The sequence below is a fragment of the Myotis nattereri genome (genome assembly GCF_964212035.1).
Source record: "Myotis nattereri genome assembly, chromosome: 2".
Lineage (NCBI taxonomy): Eukaryota > Metazoa > Chordata > Mammalia > Chiroptera > Vespertilionidae > Myotis > Myotis nattereri.
This window is the reverse complement of record NC_138076.1, coordinates 46,767,345-46,787,200: the sequence shown is the minus strand read 5'-3', so window position 1 is coordinate 46,787,200 and position 19,856 is coordinate 46,767,345. Positions and strand designations below refer to the sequence as shown.

The window sequence follows — 19,856 nt, the reverse complement described above, 5'->3', positions numbered from 1 at the left end:
CCCAGTGTCTTGTGTCCATTGGTTATGTTTATATGCATGCATACAAGTCCTTCGGTTGATCTCTTATCCCCCTCCCCCCGCCCCCAACCCTCCCTGGGAGAGTAAAGTTTTGTGCTTTTGAGTGCCTCCAAGAATCTCACACTCCAAAGGGAAGGTAGGTAATCAACATAATAAGTAAGTTACATAGTTTGTTAGAAGCTGATAGGTGCTAGGGTGAATAATAAGACTGGATATGGGGGAGGCCTGGCACATCTAAGACGTGGGAAGGAAGCCAGTGTGGTTGGAGGAGGTGAAGGGAGTGGGGGTGAGGAAGAATGAGAGGTATTGACAGCAGAGATGAGTTATAGGAGACAAAACTGAACATTTCAGGGCAAAACTGATCCATCTGGCACTCCTGTCAGGTCCTGTGTCTCATTCTTCGGTACATCTTGCCCTTTGCTCAGGACTTGGTTTTCTAGGAGTGGCAGGGGCAAGTCAGTGCTCCAGCTGCTCTTGCTGGCAGAGAGCTCAGGTAACCTAACAGCCGCTGGCACATGTGACACAAAGCCAGCAGTCCACGCGTTTGCTGTTTGTGTGTAGGCGGGAGACTGCTGGCAAGAAGGCAACAATCTCAGGCCTTTTTCTCCAGTCATTCTGCTTTTCCTAAAGTCTTCCTTCCTTGTTAAGTGTAAAACCTCTTCCCCCGCATGTCTGTGATCTGAGCATCTCACAAGTGATTTGTCCTGTCAGCTCATTTCCCCATTTCTGAATGTCTTCCATTTCAAGTTCACCTTGTGGTGACATTAATCACAACTATAGTAGACACCTCTACAAAGACTCAGACCCTGACTCTGGCTGTCTGGCCAATGCATATCAGATATTACCTGTCTCTGACCTTCAGATCCAGATAAACACACTCTTTTCTCAATAGGAAACACTGCAGGGAAGGGAGCACTTGGGATCTTTCTCCCTGGTGTATGTCGCCAGTTTGACTTAAATAAATTCTTGCTAAAATTTTTAAAAAAATCAGGGGGTGGGGGGAGCGGAACAGAAGAAAGAGTATTACTAGAGGGAAAATAGATAGTAAAGGAGTGATCGGTCAAATTTGCCTGGAGATGTAGAATCTTTGGTTTATCTGAACCAGAAACACCCATTCTATTTGGACTCTGGAGGCCATCAGAAGTGGTCTGCATTTTGTGGATGCACATGTTTCATATACTGAATCAGCCAAGTGCGTTCATATTAGGAATCTAAAAGTCCCTAGGCACATATAGCTCTGTCTATGGGGCTAGGTCCAGCTGTTTTCTGTACAACGTAAGTGGGTTTGCCAAGATATAGCTGGAAAAGCAATTTCTCATGTACGCAAGTGGGAAACAAATTCTATTACACAAGTGGATTGTTTTCTTAGGACTGTTTGATAGTAGGAATTTGGCTATGGTCTAGTTAAGATGAGGTATGGACAGAAAGCTTAGTTATTTCCCCATCTTTTCCTCCTTTTTCTTCATAATAACTATGATTCGAAATCTTTCAGTTTTTATTTTGAGATGCAACAGACCACAAAATGGAATTGTTTTACAGAATTTAAAGTTCAAATTGAAGACAATATTGAAACTGTATATTAAAACTGATGTTATGCTCAATTCTAATTTGTTTCTAAATAGTAACTATTACAGAGTTATTTTGTTAAAGGATAGTTATTTGCAAATCTTTTCAAACTTAACATCTCTTTTATGGGCCCAGGAACTTTCTTTTTTTTTCTTTCTATTGAGTGTGTGTGTGTGTGTGTGTGTGTGTGTGCATTTAGTTCTTATTGTGCCTAGCTTTCATTAATATCCTAACCACTGTATTTGGTCATGACTACAATAAGAACAGATGGAGAAGTGTCCTTTCAAAGCTACAAATTGCAGAGCTTTAGACACTCTTAACAGGGTTCCATCCCCAGTACAAAACAGCATGGACCGCATAGCAAGACCAGCTAATTCATAGAATTATGAATGTTAATGGAACTGTTAATGGAACTGATTTAAACTTTGAAAATAATATCTGTCAAATATTTTCTTGATAAAAAATCTACAAATTTTCAAAAGTGAGGGAAGGAAAGAAAGAAAATGATCACATTAATGTAGGATGAAGAAATCTATTAGAAAATGTTTAATTAGCCCAGCTGATGTGGCTCAGTGGTTGAGCATGAACCAGGAGGTCACAGTTCGATTCCCGATAAGGGCACATGCTTGGGTTGCAGGCTCCATCCCCAGTGTGGGGCGTGCAGGAGATATCTGATTAATGATTCTCTCTCATCATTCATGTTTTTATCTCTCTCTCCCTCTGCATTTCTCTCTGAAATAAATAAAAATGTATTTTTAAAAAACAAACAAAATGTTTAATTAACTGTCTATTAGTTAAAATATATTTCACCATATGATTGTCCTTTCCCCTCTCATTGATATTTGTTAGTAAATTGCTCATCTGTGTTTCTACTTACTTTGTAGGGTAGTGGCAACAGCATAGTTCTTCAGACCAGACCTCAACTTTGTAACTTATCTTAAGTCACTTGGACCACACGATTCTTTGTCTCCAATGCTTTAATACATTGCCTATGTTCTCTGAGTGATAAAATATCAATTATGAAATTAAAATACATTTAGGGAGATATTAACCATCTGCTCTTCTAAGTTCTTCATAGGTCATATTTTTTTTTTACCAAGTGAGATAAACATAACCCAGTAGAAATGCCTACTCAGAACTCTAACATGATGCAGGCAGCTTTTAACAAAGATTCAGATATGAAAGGGTCCTGTGTACATATTCGAAAGCTTTGAAATTGCCATTGAATGTTATTTTTGTTGTATTGCTCATTGTCTCTTACTTAAAGCCTCATGAGTTATGCTTGAGAGTTGCAGGGGTGGGGCACATTTTTCTGCCAAGGGCCATTTGGATATTTATGACATCATTTGTGGGCCATACAAAATCATCAACTTAAAAATTACCCAGCTATATTTGGTAAACATTTAATTAACTCACCCCTAATGCCTTGGCAGGGCCAGACCACATGATTTAGGGGGCCTTATATGGCCCACGGGCAGAAGTTCCCCACCCCTATTAGAGAGATCAATACAGCAGAACCTTAGTTCTGGAACTTAATTTGTTCTGGAAGGCTGTTTGAGAAGTGATTTGTTTGAAAACTGAATCATTTTTTTTCCCCATTAGAAATAATGTTAATTAATTTAAATCACTCCAGACACCCAAATGATTCCCTGTTTTAACCTTTCTTATATGCAGTGCATGTCTAATGTACTGTTTAATCTATAAACAAAAATTATTTTCTTAAATTTATTGAACCACCACCTGCTAGCCTTAAACAAATCACTTTCAGCTCTTGTTCTAGGTCTGTCTTTTCAGTAATCGGTATGCAGCATCTTAGCTTGTGCGCATGTCACTGCCTCTCAAATGTTGTCACTGGCCAACTAGTGCTTTTCCTTTATCCAAATAAATAATAGTTTTTCTACCTCTTCAATTGCCTGTGATCATTGTGGTGTTTTTTGGTTTTTGTTTTTTGTTTGTTTGTTGTTTTTTTTAACAGCCTATGCAACATTAGCAGTCTCCATGGCCTCTTTATATTTTATAATTGTGCTAATCAAACATTTTACCAGCACAAAAGCATGAGAAACACAAAAATGTTCACAGCATGATGCCTGAGATGATCAAAATGGGAGGTTTAGTGGTAAACTGACCTGCATTCTCTGCTCTGTTTGTGGCCTGAGAGATGCTTTTTGTCACGTTGACGTTTCAGCATGAAAGGGTTGTGAGGGCCAGAACAGAAGTTTTGTCCAGCAACCAAGACATATTTCCTATGAACAACTTGGTCAAGAACAAAATTGTTTGAGATGGGAGATGTTTGAGAACTGATATTTGACTATAATAAATCCGCTGACATTTGCAGATACTACTTTTATTGACTAATAAGACCTTTCTGAATTTTGGTTTTCCTTTTGGCCTTCACAAACAAGAGGGATAGGGAGAAGTTTAGGCTGTAGTATATTCTCTCCTTCCTAGGTCTCCTTATGTAATTGTCACCTCCTTCCCTTTATTATTATTCTGTCATTTTGCCCTTGCTTTATAGGAGCTTTGTCTTTTATTATAAGCTGTCTCAAAGACTTTTCTGGAAATACACAGCGCAGAAGTACAAAATGATGAAATAAACATACTACTTCATTTGTTTTAAAAGATGCCTAGGTTGGACTAGATGACCTCTAAGGTCCTTTCCTATTCAAAATTTATGATACTATCAACAAAACAGACAAAAAATCTATTAGGTTATAAGCCAGGAGATGACTACCAAGTACTACATTCCTGGTATGGGTGTATTTCTTCTTGAAAGCAGAGTGCTAGATTCAGCAACCTGGTAAGAGCCGTCTTTTTTTTCAATCCTCACCCAGGGATATGTTTTCATTGATTTTTTTTTTTTTTTTGAGAGAGACACGACGGGGTGGGGGTGGGGGCCAGGGGAAGAGGGGAGAGAGAAAGAGAGAGAGAGAGAGAGATCAATTGCCTCCCCTGTGCACCCCAGCCAGAGACTGAACCAGCAACCGTTTGGTGTACAGGACTACACTCCAACCAACTGAGCCACTTGGCCAGAGCAGGCCCTCACAGTCGTTTGGTGCTAAAACCAGAGAGTTGATTGCTGGGGAAAAAAAAAAAAATCTCCAAAAATAAGAAAAAGAAAACAGAAGAGCTTAATTATTTCTTTTTGAGCATTTGTATAAATTTGAACATCTTAAGCTGAACTTAGTGAGTGTAGCTAATTTAATGAAATTAGTCACATTTGAAGATTGTTGCAATCTTGCTACCACATTAGCATTAAGTGTGATTAAAATTTATTCTGTGTGCCTACATGGTTCCCCAAAGCATCAGTTGTCAACACCTTCATTATAAGCTAGCCCTTCAAAGCTTTCAGAAAACTTTTACATTCAGGGCAGGCAGTTGGACCACTGCTTCAGAAGAGAACACATCATTTTTTTAGGGTGTATTTTCTGTTTGTATGAATTTAGAACTTAGGAAATTATCAGAAGCATTGTTTATTTTTGTTAGTAAGATAAAAGGCACTGAAAATAAGGAAATGCTAGATACTGTGTGCTGAAAATTTCCAAAGCTGATTAAAATATTTTCTTTAAGGCCAAAGGAACTATAATGTAAAAATAAATGGAAAAACCCAAGTTATAATTTAAAAGATGTGTTTGTGATATATAAATAATATTTTACAGTAAATAAAATTTTCATAGAGGAAAATATTATTTCAAGGGTAATGACATATGTAAAGTCTATTAATTAATTGAGATTCAAGGGAAAATTCAGGCAGTTTCCAATATCTTTACAAAACTGTGGGTAGTGAGTTTAATATAGTGTCCCTAGGAAACTAGTACACTGAAATTCAGAGGTTCTTTCTCTCTGATTTTAATATGTATATATTGGTAGGATGTACCTGAGTGTTTCATTTGAATGGTATGTAGGTAATCTTAGAATAATGGTATCTTGCAACTAATTTTAAACTATGATGTAGTTGGTAGTTTCATATCTGAAATCTAATGAATGTTGGTGTCAATTATATTTAAAATTATTTAAAATATCTGTATAAAATTCTAGGAACTTATAGTATTTAATTATGTCTCTACTAAATGAAATTTACACGCTAAATTATTTGACTCAGTTTTTGTTGTTGTTGTTGTTGTTCAAATAGTATTTAATTTATTAGTACTCATGTTACAGAATTTACCAGGCGACTGAAACATACACGGAGTACTCTGAGATCCAGGATAAACCCACTTATTTTCAGATGTACTAGAACAGTGACTCAGGGGGTCAGTTCTCCAAATCCTGAGTGAGCGAATATGGAGGAAGTTTTCCCCTTTTGTACTCTTTGGTTTCTTTGTTTTCTATCTGGCTCCTAACTACCAGGCTTTTGTGGTGGGCTTCCACAGCCCTTCCTGACTCAGTTAGAATGGGGAAGTTAGACTGTATCTAAATGCCTGGTCTGGGTGGTGTCAGTGAGCTCCCCTCCAGCTAAGCTGTTCCATTGTTTGTTTATGGCCGCTCTGTAAATTGGGAGTAATTAGCAAAACAGGTCTTGCTAGACCAGATTGTTAAGAAAAGGGCAGTGACTTAATTATAGGCTATCACTAACGTACATTAGGTTATTGGCACAGATTCAGATTGCTAGTCCCCCAAAAGAACTGTCTTATATTCCCCATCACTCAGATAATAGTTATTCCCTAAATAGCATTTTACTTTCATATATTGAAATCAGTGAAGTGAGACAGAGAATCAGTGCAAAGTGGTGATTGTCAATCAGTATAAATCCATAACAGATAGCCCGTGTCTTATTGAAGCGTTTAAATTTGGAATGTATGCTTTGGAAAATGGGACTTCCTATAACATTTCAAAACTCATAACAGTATATTCAATTGATTATAGTTAGACCTGATCATTTAAAAATCATAGTTGCTTTGAATTGAATAAAATTATAAAGTAAGTCAAAGGTTTGTTATCATTTGCTTTGAATTTTTAATTTAAACATTTAAAAATATAAAGATAGAGCTTTTGCTATAATTGAGGTATTTATCTTATAAAATGTCATGAAATGGGTTACCTATGACTCACCTGACTAAACAGACATACACAAACATGCCAATTAAAGAATCAGGGTAAAGACTTCTTAATATTCATTTTTTAATAAGCTATTGTTTTCTATCTCTTCCTAACATGTTCTTATTTTATTTATTACTGGAGACTCAGTGCACATAATTGATGCACGGGAGGGGTCCCTAGGCCTGGCTGGTATCAGGGTCATCAGGGTCATCCCAGTCCTGATTGGGGCCTGGCAGCCAGGGGGAGGGACAGAGCGAGGGACCACGGGAGGTTGGCTGGCGGGGGGTGGGGGAGGTGGGCCGGCTGTGGGAGGTTGGCTGTGGGAGCACACTGACCACCAGGGGTCAGCTCCTGCATTGAGCGTCTGCCCCCTGGTGGTCAGTGGCATCATAGCGACTGTTTGGTCATAACGGTCTCTTAGGCTTTTATATATACCTAGTGGCCAGATTATTATGGCCACCTGATGTTTATAGGCAAATTAGCTATAATGTTGTGCTGAATTGCTAGAGTTATAAACGTCTAAATAGCACAACATGCCTAAGTATTGTTTCTGATCAAATTCATCCTATCATGTTGATTGTGTATCCCAATGGAGATGGCTTCTTCCAATAAGACAATGCACTATGCCATGGTGCTCGTATTGTGCAGGAGTGGTTTCAAGAACATGAGGGAGACTTTACCTTGCTTAGGTGGCCCCCACAATCACCAGATCTCAATCCAATTGAGCATTTGTGGGAAGAAGTTGAAAAAGCTATCAGGCAGCTGATTCCACAACCATCAAATCTCACAGAACTGGACAGTGCTATTCATCAAGCATGGTGTCAGATTCCTCGCATCACCTTTCAACATCTCGTGGAGTCAATGCCAAGAAGAATTGCTGCAGTATTGAAGGCAAAAGGTGGCCCAATAAAGTACTGATGGGGTGGTCATAATAATCTGGCCACTCACGTTCAAATGTATCCCACATTCAAAGGCTGTTAAATCACGTTGTTTACCCATATCTTCAGAAAAAAAAAACACTTCTACTGTCGTGGTAAATAACCTGCTTTCCTATTTATAATGGTCTGGCCCTCTAGCAACTTCAGCATGAAATTATAGCTAATTTGCCTACAAATGTCAGGTGGTCATAATAATCTGGCCACTCAGTGTATATAGATAGTGATCTGCTACACATTTCTTATTGTTGCTACATAAATTATTAAAAGTGTTGGTTGCTATGTCTTATTAAAATAATGTTAATGAGTGATACCTATATGATATTACAAAACATACCCCATCAGAAAATTGGTATGTAAATAATAATAAAGATGGTAAGAAGGTGTCTATTAACTCTATTTTTACTTCATTATATAAATTCAGAAACATAGATATCAAATTTATACTTTACTTAGCTATAATTATAACATCACATCTGTGGTAGAGGTTAACTTAAAAAATAACTTCTGACACAGCAATTGAAATGAGATAGTGCAATTACAAAAGGTGTAATCATTTTTTAATTGATTCAGTGGATGTCTTTATTCTCTAAATACTCTGTAAGCCTCTTATCTACCATGAAAGGTTACTCCCATAAACCTGGCATATAAAGTCAATCATATGACTTCTTTCTGTTCTGAGATTTTAAATACTATAAAGGAAAAGTGCTATGTAGAAGCTGCATGAATACAAAGCAACATTTAGCAGTAGTATCCAATGCTACCCAAGTATTTGAGGAAATTTACAAAAAAACCCACTTCTTTAGTACTCGCTTTTACAGTTGCTACCAGAACCAGGGAGGGGGGCCCAGGAATTATTTCAAAGGAAAATTTGTTCTTGAAGAAGAGGTTCACTGATGAATACATACACTATGCTGCCCAGGCCACCTTTTAATCTGAGATGACAACATATCTAACAGAGGCAAAAAACACTCCAGCGTGTTGCCTCCAAGAAATTAAGAGAAACAAAACTAGAAATAGAAATTTTAATATGGAATCACATAACCCAAGTCATACAAAAAAAAGTAATAAACAAAAACACCCAAAATATGTATTAACTAGTAGCCCGGTGCACGAAATTCATGCACATTAAAAGGGAATTAATTGCCCTAACCGGTCTGGCTCAGTGGATAGAACATCGGCCTGTGGACTCAAGGGTCCCAGGATCGATTCCGGTCAAGGGCATGTACCTTGGTTGCAGGCACATCCCCAGTGGAGAGTGTGCAGGAGGCAGCTGATCTGTGTTTCTCTCATTGATGTTTTTAACTCTCTATCCCTCTCCCTTCCTCTCTGTAAAAAATTAATAAAATATATTTTTTAAAAAAAGGGAATTAGCAGAGATATTTTAATATTGCTATTTGCCCTTTCTCTATAATAGAAGTGTGAGAGAAGAAAGGAAATTAGTAAAATGTATATGAAAATAGTATATAAATTTATCTACACTAATAAAAGACAAACATGCAAATTGACTGTACCATTGCTACACCTTAAGTCACACCCACCAGCCAATCAGAGCAACTATATGGAAATTAACCCAACGAAGATGGCGACTGGAAGCCACGGAGCTGAAGAGAGCAGGAGGCTTGGTTGCCCCAATGATGGAGGAAGCCAAGCTTCCTGCCTGCCGTGGCCTGGCTCTGAGCTCCACTCAAAGCAACAAAGTTTCAATTATAGAAGGTAAATAAACCCCAATACCGGCTTTCAGCCGGCTGTGGCCATGGAGCTGGAGTGAGCAGGAGTGGGTTGCCCCTGGTGATGGAGGAAGCCAAGCTGGCTCTGAGCTCTTCTCAAGGCTACAAAGTTTCAATTATAGAAGGTAAATAAATTCCAGAATAAAAAGAAAAAGAAAAAAAGGAGAGGCTGGGAGCTTCCATCGCCAAGGGGCTTAGCCAGCCTGAAAACGGTCCTCAGCCCTTCACCTAGACTGGCCAGGCACCCTAGTGGGGACCCTCTACCATAAAGGGGGTATGGCCAGCCTGAAAACAGCCATCAGCCCCTCACCAAGGCAGGCCAAACATCCATGGGGTGAGGGTCCCCACTGGGGGGGGCCTGACCAGCCTGAAAACAGCCATCAGCCACTCACCCAGGCTGGCCAGGCACCCCAGTGGGGACACCCACCCTGAAGGGGTGTGACCAGCTGCAAACAGCCATCAGCCCCTCACCCAGGCTGGCCAGACACCCAAGCGGGACCCCCACCCTGATCTGGGACACTCTTCAGGGCAAACCAGCCAGCCCACAACCATACATCAGGCCTCTATCCTATATAATAAAAGGATAGTATGCCAACTGACCCTATCAGCAGAATGACTGGGAATGACTGGTCACTATGACACACACTGACCACCAGAGGCAGACGCTCAATGCAGGAGCTGCCCCCTGGTGGTTAGTGTGCTCCCACAGGGGGAGCTCTGCTCAGCCACAAGCCAGGCTGATGGCTACCAGCACAGCGGTGGTGGTGGGAGCCTCTCCCACCTCCTCAGCAGCACTAAGGATGTCCAACTACAGCTTAGGCCTGCTCCCTGCTGGCAAGTGGACATTCCCCAAGGGCTGCTGGGCTGCCAGAGGGATGTCTGACTGCCAGCTTGGGCCCAATCCCCCAGGAACGGGCCCATGCCAGCTGGTGGACATCCTCCGAGTGGTCCCAGACTGCAAGAGGGCATAGGCCAGGCTGAGGGACCCCCCGAGTGCACACATTTTTGTGCACTGGGCCTCTAGTTAATAAATAAACAGTAACAAAAGGAGCTGATTTCATGAGGAAATGGGCTCCCTCCTCTCTCCTGTCAGGGTACGGGGTACAGGAGAATGGGGTTCCTGGCTGGCAGGCCACTGACAGCAAGCTATCCAACAGAAGATTCTGTGAGGAATGGGACTCCCTCCTTTCTACTGTCAGGGTCTGGTTTGAAGGTCGGCCATGCCCCCTGTTGGGCCAGACCCAGAGCTCTACCATGCCGTGGCCTCTACCTCAGCAACCCAGGACTGACTGCTGCTCGGCGCTCCTGGTGCTCTGAGGGTGGGTTCAGCTAGGGAGGACACAGCCGTTGGCAAAATGACCCAGGATTCAGTGGGTCCACGCTTTGAGGGCGGCTTCCTGACTCAAATCCTGCCCTCACTGGAAACAGCTCCAGGAAACAGCTCGGGGGAGGGCGCAGCCATTGTCAAGACAACCCCTGCAGGACTGACTTCCTTCCACTTGATCATGGTGGTTCAGGTCATGATGAACACCACCCATGGTTTTTATATAATAGATACCATCACACAAAGCATGGTCACCCATCGCATCTTTAACCTCTAACAAAGATGGCAATAATGATAAAAAGAGAAAGCTCTGATCAGATGGTTTCCTCTTTTATCATTACAGTGGGGCCTTGACTTACGAGTGTCCCTACTAACGAGTTTTTCAAGATACGAGCCATCTCTAGGCCGATTTTTTGCTTTGAGTTGCAAGCTTAAATTCGGGTTATGAGCCAGCTTCAGATACCCCACCGCTAGTTGGCGCAGCGAACGTCACAGTGAACGCCACAACATCAGCCCAGCATCACGTGTCTCACTCATTCACTGTTGATTTGACATATGAGTAATTTGAATTACGAGCTCCGTACGGAACGAATTAAACTTGTAAGTCAAGGCCCCACTGTATTATGTTTTATATCCTGTCCCAGAGAAATTACCAAAGACTTCTAAGACAGACCCTTGAAATGATTTGTTATAAACTCCAGGGTCAGATTTCAGATTTTTTTCACCTAAAATTGTATAAATGCATATCAAAATAACATACTTTTGATGTGACTCTGAAACAAATTCTATTGCATTATAGATAAAGTGAAATTGGTATCAGCCAGTAGGATATAGCATGAGTTTCAAATAAGTTATGTTGGTAAAGTTGGGAGAAATGCTTCCCAGTGATATACTGTGTGTAGATTTACTACTTCTATTTCATATTTTATGTGTTGAACACAAAGAGAACTGGAAACTTGTTAATCATCATTTTAAAACATTTTTATAGAATGTAAATATATCAGTGCTTGCCTTTTTTTCTGTGTTAATGAAAAACGAGGTGTACTTGGGGAGCGGGTATTCCTATTAAACTACTGTCATCCATTACCAGACCTGCTTGGAAGAAATAAGCACAGATGGTGGGTCTATTACTTTTTGAACAAAAAATTTGCTGTTTCTTTTTTTGTTTTGTTCCCTCCTTCTCATTGAAATGTGAACAATTTTTCAAGTCAAGAAACCCCTGTAGGGTTCCTTGAAATGTTTTATCCATTACTTGTACATTTATAAGCAAAAAAGAGTGATTAATGATTTATTAAAATTTCATAATGAAAAAATTCAAGTAAAAAGTCTTTGTTAGAAAAATTGTTATTTGATTCAGAAACCATATGTTTTGAATGAAAATTAAAGTCTGCAGGGAGTAACTTTGTATATCAAGCCAGAATTCTAAATTACTCATTTAGTGATGACAAAACCTTTTAGCCCATGATAAAAATACCTATGCTGATCTTTTATTTATCTATACACTAAAGGCCTGGTGCACAGATTTGTGCACATTGAAAGGCAATTAATTAGAAGAAATATTTTAAAATCACTATTATCCCTTTCTCTATAATAGAAGTGTCAACCAAATTCATGATTGACAATGACAGAGTGAAACACACACATGCAATTGGTGTCAGTGAGAGCTTTATTTACTTATTTTTTAAAAAATATATTTTCTTGATTTTTTATAGAGAGGAAGGGAGAGGGATAGAGAGTTAGAAACATCAATGAGAGAGAAACATTGATCAGCTGCCTCCTGCACACTCCCTACTGGGGATGTGCCTGCAACCAAGGTACATGCCCTTGACCGGAATTGAACCTGGGACCCTTCAGTCCGTAGGCTGATGCTCTATCCACTGAGCCAAACCAGTCAGGGCCCAGTGAGAGCTTTATATGTGTTGTGCATGTGTGAGTCAACTTACCCTTTTATATATATAGAATAAACTTGCTTAATTAGACCTGTGTTCTGATATAGGTAAACTTTTTCCAACCCAGTGAAGCACCCCAACTTCTCTTTCAGGGAATTGTAAGCAACACAGCAGTAAATATCAACATAAACCAGATTATTATTATAGATCATGCAGGGAGGACAAAGGGTAAAATACTTAACTGCAGCAAAGTTTGACTATATTCTGTGCAGTGAGAAAACCTGAAGTCATTTTCAAGCTCCACCATTTCTTCTTTTCAGTGGGGTCAAGTTTCTAAACTTTCTAAATCTCTGTTTTCCAGCTAATGAAAATAAAATAGGATTCTACTGAGTCTCCTATCTACCTGCTCCAGGACTTCTGTGAGGATCAAATGAGATGAGGCACGGGAAAATGCTTCACAGACATTTGGTTAAAGTGTAAAATGTTTGTACCTGCCTATAAAACAAATCATGTTTTAGGGCTGAAGAAACTGCAAGGAGGCTAGTCACTAGGGAGAGGAAGCTGGGTGTTGCTACATGGCGTCATTACCTGCTGTTCACAGCGACTGTTTCCCAGCTAAGCTGGGCTGTGGGCTGCACTTTTGCCATGGGGTCTTGGCAGCATTGGATGTGATTTGGTGGGCTGTTGCTCTGGGGTGGTGGTGGAGCCTGTGTCCCACTTTGGGGAAACCGAGTGTTGCTTTGTCAGCGCCAGGTCCATGGTGCCATTTCTTTGTAAATGGCCAGTGCACATCATGGCAGCTCTTGTATTGAGTGTATGCCCCCTGGTGGTCAGTGTGCATCATAACAACCAGTCGGAAGGTTGGAGGGACACTTAGCATATTAGCCTTTTATATATATATATAGATGGCTCGATGAAAATTTGCATGTTGTGTACATATTAAGAAAAAGAGCACACATTTTCAATGTTTTATTTAGGTTGAAAATACATGCATGCCATAAAGTATCCAAATCTTAAATATACATTCCATCTTTTTAAAAAAGCATAAAATGAACATTTTTGTTTAAATAGGACTCAAATCAAGAAACATATTACTGAAATCCCAGAAACCCCCTTCAACCTTCTAAACACTCTCCCCTAGAATAGCACTTATGGTGATTTGAAATATCATTGATTAGATTTTAACACTTCTTATAAATGGAATCATAGAGTATATTCCATATCTTCCTTCTTTCATTCAATGTTTAGCTTATAAGATTTTTAGTAATTCATTCATTCTCATTACTATATGGTATATTATTATATAAATACTAGAGGCCCAGTGCACAAATTCATGCAAGGGTGGGTCTGGCTGGCCCAGCTCCAATCTGCAGATCGGGGCAGGGACTGTTGGGAGGAGAAGATGGTGGGAGGTTGGCCAGCTGGGCCCCCCTGATTGGGGCCCAATCAGGGCTGGGCTGGATGTGGGGAGGGGCCATGGGTTTTTGGCCAACAGGCCCTGCCCCCAATTGGGGTGGGGGGGTGAGACAGCCATCAGGAGGGGCTGTAGGCATTGGGCCAACTGGCCCCACCCCTGAATGGAGTGGGGGGCTGATCAGCAGTCAGCAGCTGGGAGAGGGGATGTGGGATGTTGACTGGCCAGCCCCAACCCTGATTGGTGGGGGGAGAAGGCTGATTGGGGGCAGAGCTGGCTGGGTGGATGGGCTGTGGAATGAATGGAGTGGGGAGCACTGATTGGGAGTGGGGCCAATTGTGGGGAGGAACTGTGAGCTGGCCAGTCCCACCCCTGAATGGGGTGGGAGGGCTAATCAGGGCAGGGCTGGCTGGGGGGAGGGGCTGAGGGAGGTTGGCCAGCTGGCCCCACCCTCTGATTGGGCCGGTTTGCTGGCTGCAGTGGGCATCATAGTGACGGGTCGTTCTGGTTGTTACGGCGTTCTGGTCACTGGCTTTTTATATAGATATATACTACCATTCATTTGCCTATGCTAATGCTTATGGACATTTGAGTTGTGTCCAGTTTGGGGTTACTTTAAATAATACTTTTTTGATGATTCTTATACCTGTTCAGTATATACCTGGGGTCATATGATCTGTTCAGCTTTTGTGTAATGCCAAATAGTAGTTTAGATCCGTTTACACTTCATCCACAAAGAGAGAAGGTCCCAATGCCTCCACAACTTTTTTTTTTTTTCTTTTTCATTTATGTCACTCTGGTGTTTATCACTATTCCATTATGGTTCTTAACCTTACAAAAGTAGAAAAGAATAACTAGTTTTATTAAATTATATTTTACTTGAAGTATCTTAAATGTTCTTCTTTGAATTACTTTTCCTTATTTAAATGATACATAAGATTAATGATCCTGACTTATTCAATAATATACTAGCTTGGAAAGGGATTCTTGATCAATTGTAATTCTGATCAATTTTACATTTCCATGTTATTAACTATGATATTTAAGAATGAAAAATGAGCAATTCTTTACATTAATGTGAAACAACATTTCCGCATGTTAAAAAGTTACTTCCGTGGCCTAATAAACCAAGATGTGAACCAGTAATCATTTATTTAAAATTAATAGATGAATCTCAGTTTCTATTGCTTGTATTATGTCTGTGTTTCTAGAGAAACATAGAAAAAAGTTATTCCAAACTTGAAGTCTGTTAGTTTCTTTTCTCCCTGCCAGAAACTGTCATTTCACTCTTTAGCTAGTAATATACAACTGTTTGTTGAGGAGATTTTTGAAGAAATTAGCATCTTTCTTCTTAATTAGAATCAGAGACACCTTTGAAAAAATAGTTACAGCAAAATGAAAATAATAATAATAATAATAATAATAATAATCTACTACTACTAATAAACAGCAACAACAATGTTTTGCACCACGATAATTGTATCTCTAATTTATATTAGTTGGGTTCAGGAATTTTCATTACTAATTATTTGAGTGATTGCATTTCGGAGCTCACATTTACTGGGTTCATATCCTTGCTGCACACTTAACCAACAGTGTTGCCTTGCGAAAGTTACTTACTAGTAACCTCTTCAGATCCCAGACCTGTAGGATGGGAATAATTCTAGAACGTATATTATATGTTGTATTAGTTTGGGTCCTCCAGGAAGCAGATGCCAAGAAGAGATTAAACACAAGAGGATTTTATTAAGGGAAAAGTCTCTGAGAGAAAATGAGGAAAAAAAAACAAAAACAACTGAGTAAGTCTGGAAGACCTAGCTGTTGGTCGAGACGCAAGAGTGACCCAGAGTGAAGGGAGTGGAGGACAAGGCCGCGTGCAAGTCTCCAGCATGTTGCTCAGCCTAAGGAAGGGAGAGCGAGAGCCTTAGGGAAGCCTGAGCCAAAGCTGGCCACCAGAGGAGCCTGTGTCTTTCAGTGACGGAACTGCGTTAGAATCCCTGCTGCACTCTGTCATTGGCTGGGGCAGTGGCAGAAATGGATTTCAGAAGAAAACAGCAGGTGCTCTTTAGGAATTAAACGCCCTGTACTTAGAGGTCTTGAGGCACATTCTCATGGTCACAACAAATGATTATCATGAAGATGGATTGGCAAACTCCCAAGAAAGTAATTAAAACAATATCTGAATCAATATTTATCAATTTATTTATTCATATTATTCATCATTATTAATAATCACTGAATTAATAAAGGAGCCACATGTTCAGTCTGCTTGAAATATTTGACAAAGGTGTTGAAAAGCCTGCTGTTTACAGTTTTCTTCATTTTTCCTAACTAAGAATATTATTACACATTTATAGAGTATGAATAATTATTTCCCTTCTTTTTATTTCCCGATTTATTGCCAAGTCCCTAATGCATAGTGGAATACCAAACTCTAACCCCCTGTATTTCTGCATAAATAATGGGTTTAATTGTTTTAAAAATAAAAAAAGACCTGCCCTGGTTAGGTGGTTCAGTTGGTTGGAGCTTTGTCTTGTACACCAAATGATTGTGGTTTCATTTCAATTCCCAGTTGGGGCATATATGGGAGGCAGCCATCTCTCTCTCTCTCTCTCTCTCTCTCTCTCTCTCTCTCTCTCTCTCTCTCTCTCTCTCCCTCCCTCCCTCATCAATAAACATCCTTGGGCAAGGATAAATAAATAAAAAATACAAAGACGTATTAATAGAATTATGTTTGTTATGTCCAATTGATAATATCAAAGAGTTTCATCATTTATCATCATTACAAGGACATACTTGGGAATTGTTTGATCCACTTTTTAAAATTGGTCCTTGGGTGTGCATAATCATGGGAAGAACTCCTTTTGTAAGGTCATTTTCTCAACAGTGGAAACTCCTTTTATCTTTTTAAAGAATTTTCATGGCATTAGAAAATTCAGAGGGCATATGTGAATAATTGCAAATGGAGGAAAGAAAAATTACAGTAAAAATCATGTGAAAATGTTGAAAAGTCTGTGAGGCCACTTTATTATGATACTTGAATGTAAGCAAATTTATCCGGAAGAGAATCTTAAACATAGAGGATGGACTCTTTAGGGCATGGCCTCCAATCTCCTTCTTTTGCTCATTTTACTCTCCCTTTATAAGTAGAAGCCTACTTACTCTGTCCTTTGTGCATTAGTCATGTGCCTTTCTCATCTCCCCTACTGGGATGTCTTCCTTTGCACTGAAGTCTGCATTAACCACACCATCTAAGACTATTCTTACCATAATATTTTGAGGGCCACCTCAAGTTACAACTTCTTTAGTTCTTCCCCAAATCATCTTAGTCCAAATAGACGTGTCCATATGCTCAGTGTCTGCTAGCTGTGTTGTCTCTAAGTGTCACTTGATATATGCTGTTCCTTCCAGCTTTCCCCTTGGCGCACTGAGCATCTCAGTCATTCCTCATGTTGCACTATAACTGTTCTCTTGTCCTTATATTATACCACACTGTCAGGAAAGTAAGAATGATTGCACTGCTAGAATCTAGTAGGTATTTTTCTTACCTCATTCTATTTTTTCTTCTTTGTTGATTACGGTATTACATATGTGTCCTTATCTCCCCATTGCCCCCCACCCCCACCTGCACTCATGCCCTTACCCCCCTGGTGTCTGTGTCCATTGGATAGATTTATATGCATGCTTAAAAGTCCTTTGGTTGATCTCTGCCCCTTAATTCCACCCTCTCCTACCTTCCCTCTGAGGTTTGACGGTCTGATCGATGCTTCTCTGTCTCTGGATCTATTTTTGTTCATGAGTTTATGTTTTTCATTATATTCCACACACAAGTGAGATCATGCGATATTTTATCTTTCTCTGACTGGCTTATTTCACTTAGCATAAGCTCTCCAGCTCCATCCCTGCTGTTGCAAATGGTAAGAATTCTTTCTTTTTTTTACCGCAGCGTAGTATTCCATTGTGTAGATATACCACAGTTTTCTAATCCAATCATCTGCTGATGGGCTCTGGTTTCTCTTCAGATCACATAAATCTTTCACCTTTTACTAGTAGGTATTTCTAAAATATAGTAAAATGTAATGAATGCATGTATGAATGTACAAGTTAATTGATACATTATATTCCCAGATAGATAATCAGCATTGTGAGACAAACATTGAGTCTTATAACTTCTTATGATCCCAGTCACCTAGTGTAGGATTTGAATATTGCAGGAGGCACTTAATACATTTTTGTGACTGATGAGTTTAAATATTTGTATGAATACCTGATTTAAATTACATGATTGTCATTTTGGAGAGGTAGTGACTTGCCATGAATTTCACTGCTTGTGCAATCGCTTTTTATACAACACTAGAGGCCCAATGCATGAAATTCGAGCAAGAGTAGGCCTTCCTTCCCCCAGCTGCTGGCACTGGCTTCCCTCTGGCACCTGGGACCTGGGCTTCCCTCTGGCCACTGGCACCTGGGACCTGGGCTTCTCTCCAGCTGCTGGCAGGCACCCAGGACCCAGGCTTCCCCCACAGCCCCAGCTTAGTCAGGAAGATTGTCCGGAAGGATGTCCGGTCTAATTAGCATATTATGCTTTTATTGTTACAGATGATTTGCTAGATTCTTGTAGTTCACCATTAGGTGAACCTTGGTAAAAGCAGATTGCACTTTCTCTTTTTGCAAAAGAGTGTGCCTGTATTATTTGTTTACTTATAATAATTGTGATTTTCACTTATGCAATTGATATACATTTATAGTTCATTTGTAGTGTAATATGTAAAAAAATTATTGGGACTTATCATATACTGTGTAAAATGAAGTAAATTGACCCAGATAACATGGATGCAGACATAGTGCAAGTCAGCAAGAATTGGCAACAAGGTGAAACGTATATTAACTTTTTCTAGCATATTGGTAAATAATATTAAAAAACACAATTAATTTTTGGTTGTGTCCTTTGAGGGTAACGCATTAAAATAATTTACATTTCCATGCTACACATTCTTCCGGGAAAAGCACTGCAATCTCTACCAGGTTCTGTTCCAAGAAAAAAATACACTGTTGTATACTCTCAAAGGAGTGATATGCTGAACTCAAATCTGTTCAAATAGTTGTAGCAGATAATACTCTGACCAGGTGACTAAGCCATATATCTTTCACTGTTCACTTTGTTAGTTATACTCAGCGTGTGGTTGGAAATGGAATCAAAGCCCAGTCTGGGAATCCTGAAGTCAAAGTCAAGGGAACTGATCCTGTGATAAATCAGATTATTGATAAACTGAAGCATGTTATTCAGGTAAGTTCTGGTCCTCTCTTATTGGTATTCTCAGTGGTAAATAATACGTGATTGCTTTCCATTGCATGTGATAGACTTGTTAATCCTATCTGATAATCCTACCTACAATTGAGTATTTGAATAAATTCTTTGAATCTAAGGTTTTAGAAATATTTGGTTGAGTGGTTTTTCATATAAAGTCAATGTGCTACAATATTTTAATGGCTGGGCAATCTGTGTCTGTGAAAAGGATCCCCGACTTCAGTATTCTAATAAATAAGGAGACTTTCCGGATGAGCTTCATCTCCAATAATAACCTTTAGACACTAGAACAACTGACTTTAAAGAAAACACATAGCAGAGCATGGGAGATGCCAACCTCACCATCCAGGTAAGTCTCTGAGCCTTTCTATTAAGGCGTTTTGCCACATTTTCAGCAAAAGTTGTCATAAATGAAAAAATATGCATTTCTTGTATTTATTTTCTGTATCACCTTTTATATATTATTGCATATTCTAAGTGCTTATGAAATACTTGTTTTATACTTAATGATGTTATTCAACCTAATGAACAATACTGCATGTGAACAATATATGGCACAGTATATATCTAAATAATATTTCATTGAACTACTCTATCAGTCAGAAATAAATATTATGTTACATGCTATAAAGACT

General features: G+C 39.6%; 1 protein-coding gene across 2 annotated transcripts in view; it reads left to right on the top strand.

Moving 5' to 3' along the window:
• Positions 1-19,856, top strand: part of GPC5 (glypican 5) — a 1,292,689-nt gene that overhangs the window by 413,213 nt on the left and 859,620 nt on the right. For both annotated transcript variants that reach the window (XM_081082596.1, XM_081082595.1), the window contains exon 6: positions 19,080-19,200. In XM_081082596.1, coding sequence (XP_080938722.1) covers positions 19,080-19,200 — 121 coding nt within the window. The remainder of the gene's footprint in view (positions 1-19,079; positions 19,201-19,856) is intronic.